At 46.8% G+C, this 7,916-nt stretch overlaps 1 protein-coding gene across 1 annotated transcript in view; it reads right to left on the reverse strand.

The window, feature by feature from the left end:
- The window catches only part of LOC144592177 (potassium/sodium hyperpolarization-activated cyclic nucleotide-gated channel 1-like), a 271,424-nt gene extending 263,775 nt beyond the window's left edge, over positions 1-7,649 (reverse strand). Inside the window, exon 1 of the mRNA XM_078396648.1 lies at positions 6,988-7,649. Coding sequence (XP_078252774.1) covers positions 6,988-7,649 — 662 coding nt within the window. The remainder of the gene's footprint in view (positions 1-6,987) is intronic.
- Positions 7,650-7,916: the final 267 nt, after the last annotated feature.

The following is a 7,916-nucleotide window of genomic DNA, read 5'->3' on the forward strand; positions in this document are numbered from 1 at the left end:
TTCTTCACTGCCTGCTGTACCTGCATGCTTCCTTTCATTGACTGATGCACTAGGACACCCAGATCTCGTTGAACTCCCCCTCCTCCTAACTTGACACCATTCAGATAATAATCTGCCTTTCTATTCTTACTTCCAAAGTGAATAACCTCACACTTATCTACATTAAACTGCATCTGCCATGTATCCGCCCACTCACACAACCTGTCCAAGTCACCCTGCAGCCTTATTGCATCTTCCTCACAATTCACACTACCCCCCAGCTTAGTATCATCTGCAAATTTGCTAATGGTACTTTTAATCCCTTCGTCTAAGTCATTAATGTATATCGTAAATAGCTGGGGTACCAGCACCGAACCTTGCGGTACCCCACTGGTCACTGCCTGCCATTCCGAAAGGGACCCATTTATCCCCACTCTTTGCTTTCTGTCTGTCAACCAATTTTCTATCCATGTCAGTACCCTACCCCCAGTACCATGTGCCCTAATTTTGCCCACTAATCTCCTATGTGGGACCTTGTCGAAGGCTTTCTGAAAGTCGAGGTACACCACATCCACTGACTCTCCCCTGACAATATTCCTAGTTACATCCTCAAAAAATTCCAGTAGATTTGTCAAGCATGATTTCCCCTTCGTAAATCCATGCTGACTCGGAATGATCCTGTTACTGCTATCCAAATGCTCAGCAATTTTGTCTTTTATAATTGACTCCAGCATCTTCCCCACCACTGATGTCAGACTAACTGGTCTATAATTACCCGTTTTCTCTCTCCCTCCTTTCTTAAAAAGTGGGATAACATTTGCTATCCTCCAATCCACAGGAACTGATGCTGAATCTATAGAACATTGAAAAATGATCTCCAATGCTTCCACTATTTCTAGAGCCACCTCCTTAAGTACCCTGGGATGCAGACCACCAGGCCCTGGGGATTTATCAGCCTTCAGTCCCATCAGTCTACCCAAAACCATTTCCTGCCTAATGTGGATTTCCTTCAGTTCCTCCATCACCCTAGGTTCTCCGGCCCCTAGAACATTTGGGAGATTGTGTGTATCTTCCTCAGTGAAGACAGATCCAAAGTAACGGTTTAACTCGTCTGCCATTTCTTTGTTCCCCATAATAAATTCCCCTGCTTCTGTCTTCAAGGGACCCACATTTGCCTTGACTATTTTTTTCCTCTTCACGTACCTAAAAAAACTTTTGTTATCCTCCTTTATATTATTGGCTAGTTTACCCTCGTACCTCATCTTTTCTCCCCGTATTGCCTTTTTAGTTCACTTTTGTTGCTCTTTAAAAGTCCCAATCCTCTGTCTTCCCACTCTTCTTTGCTATGTTATACTTCCTCTCCTTAATTTTTATGCTGTCCGTGACTTCCCTTGTCAGCCACAGGTGTCTCTTACTCCCCTTAGAGTCTTTCCACCTCTTTGGAATAAATTGATCCTGCAACCTCTGCATTATTCCCAGGAATACCTGCCATTGCTGTTCTACCGTCTTCCCTGCTAGGGCCTCCTTCCAGTCAATTTTGGCCAGCTCCTGCCTCATGCCTCTGTAATCCCCTTTGCTATACTGTAATACCGACACTTCCGATTTTCCCTTCTGCCTTTCCATTTGCAGAGTAAAACTTATCATGTTGTGATCACTGCCTCCTAATGGCTCTTTTACCTCTAGTCCCCTTATCAGATCAGGATCATTACACAACACTAAATCCAGAATTGCCTTCTCCCTGGTAGGCTCCAGTACAAGCTGTTCTAAGAATCCATCTCGAAGGCACTCTACAAACTCTCTTTCCTGGGGTCCATTTCCAACCTGATTTTCCCAGTCTACCTGCATGTTGAAATCTCCCATAACAACCGTAGCATTACATTTTTGACACTCCAATTTTATCTCCTGATTCAACTTGCACCCTATGTCGAGGCTACTGTTTGGGGGCCTATAGATAACTCCCATTAGGGTCTTTTTACCCTTACAATTTCTCATTTCTATCCATACTGATTCAACATCTCCTGATTCTATGTCACCCCTTGCAAGGGAATGAATATCATTCCTTACCATCAGAGCAACCCCACCCCCTCTGCCCACCTGTCTGTCTTTTCTATACGTTGTGTACCCCTGAATATTCTGTTCCCAGCCCTGGTCCTCTTGTAGCCATGTCTCAGTGATCCCTACAACATCATACTTGCCCATGACTAACTGAGCCTCAAGCTCATCCACTTTATTTTTTATACTACGCGCATTTAAGTACAGCACTTTAACTTCTGTATTTACCTCCCCTCGCACATCGGTCACAATTGGCCCTGCCCTTAATTTCTTTTCCCCTCTAGAATTTCTGTTCCCATTCTTCCGAGAGTCTTTTGCAATATCTCCTGTATTCCCTTTTACCTCATCTTCATATTCACAATTTGTTAACCCCTCCCCCCCACTACTTAGTTTAAAGCCACAGGTGTCACACTAGCAAACCTGCCTGCCAGAATGTTTGTCCCCCTGCTGTTAAGATGTAACCCGTCCCTTTTGTACAAGTCACCCCTAGCCCAGAAGAGATCCCAGTGGTCCAGAAATCTAAATCCCTTCTCTCTGCACCAGCCCCTCAGCCATAAATTCATACCCTCTATCTCTCTGTTCCTGGCCTCACCAGCACGAGGTACCGGTAGCAGTCCAGAGATAACCACCTTCGACGTCCTACTTCTCAGTGTTTTTCCCAACTCTCTAAACTCCCGCTGTAGCACCTCCTTCCTCTTCCGCCCGACGTCATTCGTGCCCACATGCACAACGACTTCAGGTTGATCGCCTTCCCTCACTAGGATTTTCTGAAGCCGGTCCGTGATGTGTTGAACCCTGGCATCAGGGAGGCAACAGACCATCCTCAAGTCCCTCCTGCTGCCACAGAATCTTCTGCCCGTCCCTCGGACGATGGAGTCACCGACCACTACGGCTCTTCCTGACTTCAGTCTCCCCTGTCGAGTATCCTTGCCAACAGGTCCGCCACTCGGACCGGAAACGTCTTCTGCCCCGACAGTTCGCAAGAGGGTATACCTATTTGCAATAGGCACAGCCACTGGGGTCCATAGCTCCCTGAACATAGCAACACAAGTAGACCATGTAGTAAAGAAGCCATATGGCATACTTGGCTTCATCACTCTGCCGCCCCACAATATAAATGTTGGCAAGTCATGTTGCAACTGCATAAAACTTTGGTTAGGTCATATTTAAAGTATTGGGCGTAGTTCCGATTGACGCATTGCAGAATGGATGCTGCCTCTGTGGAGGGGATGCAAAAGAGGTTCCCACGACAGTGTCTGGATTAAAGGGTATTAGGTACATGGAGAGATGCGTTAAACTGGGATTGTTTTCTCTGGAGTGTTGGATGCTGACGGGAGGCCAGAAAGAAGTGTGTAGAATTATGAGGCATCAACAGGGTAAACAATGAAAGTTTTTTCTTTGTCCCTGGAGGGCAGAGATTTAAATTGAGAGGACAAAAATTTAAAGGAGGTTTGCCAGGCAAGATTTTTGTATATACAGTATGCACAGAATATGGTAGGTGCCTGTAACTGGCTGGGCAGGCACATGAACAAGCAGGTGATGGAGGGATGTAGGCCATGTGTAGGCAGATGGGTTTAAGTTGAATTGGCATCATGATTGGCACAAATATTGTGGGGTTGATATTGTGTTCCTATGCTGTACTATTCTATGTTCCATGTCACCTGTGTAACAGGTGATTGTGAGGAAATGGGGCTGGGATACCTAAAATCATGAGGAGAGTGGACAAAATAGATAGAGAGAACTCATTCCCATTATTGGAATGGGATGGGGTGGTGGTCAAGAATTAAGGATTGTACAATGAAGGCGATGGCAAATGAAGCAAAAATGACGAAGCCATTACCTCTTGAAACAACCGTTGGTTAAGGTTGGAGGAACTTGAGGTGGGTGGGGGTGCAGTGGAGCAAGATACAATTGTGTGGCTCAGAAAACACCAGATTATAAATCATGGTGGTGGGGAAAGGGCAGGGAATTGAAACGAGCGACATTGCACTGGCCCACAGCCAGTCAAGTTTCAATGGGTTAAAAGGCCACCTTTCGTGGTGTGACCATTCAGCGATTATGTGAAATTATATCCCCAGTAGTCCGGTCCAAACCGGTCCTGTCCAAAGCCAGTCTGATCCAACCCCCGGACCAGTAATTGATCTTTGGAGATCAGACTCAGACTTATTTGTTCTTAATTGCAGTTTAAGAGGTAGTTCCACTTTGGCGATTTTCGTTGGTATGTTTTCCAATTTATTACTGGGAAATTATAATTTAGGGCTAATATATAATAGGCTAATCGAGCAGGGGGAGAATATGAAGTGATAAGAAATCACAGATGCTGGAATCTTGGTCGACCATGAAAAATTGCCAAATAGTCGCAAATAAGAATAAATATGTCAGATTCTGATCTCCAAATATGGAATTACTGGACTCAGCAGAGGCGGATGCTTAGATAAATAAAAAAGTACTGGCATTAGAGCAACGTAGACACAGCTTAATGCCTCTCAGATGGTCACTTCCAGCGGAGCTGGTCTGAAACCCTTGAATGCACACAAAAATGTGCGGGGCCCCCCGTTTGCGTGAATTTTAAAGCAGAGGCGTGCGGGTTTTCAACAGTTTGAGCAGCATCTTAACCGTCACAGCATAGCACCGCAGATACAAAACCAATGCAATCCAAGATCATGTCCTGGTAAGCTGAGGTCTCACCAGCCGCCCAGGTGAGGAAAGCGCATCCCGGACAAACGCACCACAACATTTCGGGTCAGTGGGCGCCGAAGATGCGGCAGGCGCAAACAAAACACGCAAATCTGAATCCGAGAACTGGAAGGCAGTAAAATGTGCGTGTGTGCATCAAGCGAAGCACACCATGTCAAGTCGACGACAGAATTTCGCAGCTCATCCACCCGCCGCCCGCACAATTCACCAGGTCTTTCCACCTTCTTTGGAGAAATTGGAAGTGGAAATAGGTTCTTGGTTTATCTTGAAATCACAAAGAAATACAGGAATCCAGAGCAAAACACAAAGTGCTGGAGTAACTCAGTGGGTCGGGCAGCATCTGTGGAGGGAAATGGACAGGCGAGCGACGTCTTGGGTCGGGACTCTTCTGAAAAAGGTATCTATCTATAAGATGTCTGCACTGATGCTGATTGGCCACTGAGCTTCTCCAGCACTTTGGGGTTCGCTCTTGGTTTCCTCATCGGATCCCCTATCAACTCGCGGATCTTGGTGGTTTGTGTTTCAGCCCCCCCCCCCCCCCCCCCCCCTTCCCCCCAGTTGAGGTATCAAACTCACATTCCTCTCAGCAGCTTTCCAGAGGGATGGCTACTTGACAGTTTGTACACCTGATCCTGCTTTTGGTGACCCGAGGAAATGCGTCTCGCCAGCACTTCCCGGGGTCCAGCTTGTGCCTTGATCACAATTGTCAAGGTTGTATATAGTTCAATTTTGAGACTGCTAACGTGTTTTTCCTTTTATTTTCCAGGGAAGTTGGCATGTGTGGTGTGGTGGCAGGTTGTTCTGAGCGCGGGTTTCCCCTCATATCCCTGCCTTGAATGTCACAGAATGAGACAGTAGCAGTAGAAACACAAACCACCAAGACCCACGAGTTGATAGGGTATCGAGCCGAAACGTCGCCTATTCTTTCCCCCCCGGAGATCTTGCCTGGCCCGCTGAGTTACTCTGGCACTTTGTGTCTATCTTTAGTATAAACCAGCACCTGCATTTCCTCGTTTCTACATGTGACAGGGCCATTTCAATTTCCACAGAGTGACCCCGGATCACGGCTACTCACGCCCGGCGTCGCGTTTATGAAACTGGAAGGCAGCAGAAGGAATACTGGAAGGGCTAATATCTAATAGGCGGACCGAGCATGGGAGGAATACGAAGAAGAGACAAGAAACTGCAGATGCTGGAATCTTGACCAAACACCAAGTGCTTGAGAAATCAACGGGTCGGCTAGAATCCGTGGAGGGAATGAATGCACAGAGGACGTTTTGTGTCGGGACTCTTCTGATCAGTCTGCAGAAGGGTCCCGACCCAAAACGCCGTCGGTTCATTCCCTCCACAGATGCTGCCTGGCCCGCTGAGTTCCCTCCAGCACTTTATATTTTGCTGAGTAGGAAAAGAGTTTTCCATGTGCGGTAACTGTTGCCGACTTTTTATTTAATTGATTTAACAACGCATTTAACTGATCGTCCTTTCTGCTAAGTTACTCTGTTTATATATATATATAAACAGAGTTGTTAAATAAATAAATATATATATATATATATATATATTTATTTATTTATTTGACAACTCTGTTTATATATATATTTATTTAACAACTCTGTTTATATATTTATTTATTTATTTATTTAACAGCTCTGTTTATATATATATTTATTTAACAACTCTGTTTATATATATACATATATATATATTTATTTATTTATTTAACAGCTCTGTATATATATACATATATATATATATATATATATATATATATATATATATATATATATATATATATTTAAAAAACAAACGCGCCGTTCTATCAGAATTAGTTTATTGCTATGATCGATCCAAGCAATCCACAATGTGTGTTTAAAAAAAACTCTCAGGTCCGGTACTAAAAGTTTCTGTCGCATTCGGTGGGGTGTAGGTACAATCCAACGGCAGGGTAACGATCGATTATGATGGATTAACCAATATGAGGTGCCCAACCAGGCGAAACTACAAAACGGGATGATTTCATTTGACTGGAGTGCAGGAGCTGAATTTGGTGCATTTCTGCTGCTGTGAAATATCACGACTGTGTTGGTACTCGGAGCGGTGACAGGCTGACTGACACCTTACATTGCATCTCTGAACGTCAGCCTTCTTGCTGGGAAGCCGGGTGTGTGCATGTGTCAAGGAGGGGGTCCGGCTGCACAAAAAAAAACATCATTCAAACCCGGTCGACGCCACTAATTCCGATGCGGAATAGAAACTTACCGGAAATCGCTGTACGGGTGTATAATCCAATAACCGGCCGTCTTGACCCGTTGCTGCTCTTTCTCCACCGCCCTTTGGCTGCCGAACATCCGCAGGGAAAACTTGTTGACTCCCGGCTGGAGCAGGGCGGTGAAGTGGCTCTGCATGGAGCTGTACTGCGGGAAGTCGCTGCCATCCTGCCCGAGCATCGGGTCGTCTCTCGCAGCTCCCCCCTCGATCTTGAAGCCCATTGAGTTCTGCTCCTTGTCGCTCTGCTGCGGCTGCTGCTGTTGCTGCTGCAGCTGTTGTGACTGGTGGTGCTGCTGCTGCTGCTGCTGCTGGTGGTGCTGCTGCTGCTGCGGGCTCCGGTCCGCCTCATCCCCCACCTCCCCCCTCTGCCCCACTGACACCGCACTGCCACTGCCGTCCGCTCTCTGCTCCGTGCTGTAGCTGTGTTTGGTCTTGCCTTCCATGGCGGCGGGCTGTCCCTGGTGCACGGTGCCCCCGTTGGTGCTACATTTAGCGGTGCCCTTGCTCCTGTGCGCTTCCCTGCTGCCGCCCTCGCCGCTACTGCAACACTCTTGCACTTTGTTGTCTGTGGATCGGCTTTCTGCTGCTCCCCCTCCTGGTAGAATATTCATCCCGATGCTCTGATTCTTCCCCCTGTCATCTTGCTTCCCCATCCTCCTGCGCTATGATGGCAGATTGGAAGGTTAGGGAGGGAGGGAGGGGTGGGTGGGTGACTGTGGTTAATCCGCTTCCTGCCGGCTAAACCTTTCTGTCCGCCGCCTCTACCCTCTGCATGACCAGACCTTTCACCACCGCCGTCCAACTCTCAGTCCAGACCCAATGTCGAGACGGTTTTGAACGTGACTTTGCCACTCAACATGCAATCGGCGTGACTTTGAGCCTGCACCTTGACGATTAAAGGGACCGCGTCTGTCAGGGGA

This window comes from Rhinoraja longicauda, chromosome 1 (genome assembly GCF_053455715.1).
Source record: "Rhinoraja longicauda isolate Sanriku21f chromosome 1, sRhiLon1.1, whole genome shotgun sequence".
NCBI lineage: Eukaryota > Metazoa > Chordata > Chondrichthyes > Rajiformes > Arhynchobatidae > Rhinoraja > Rhinoraja longicauda.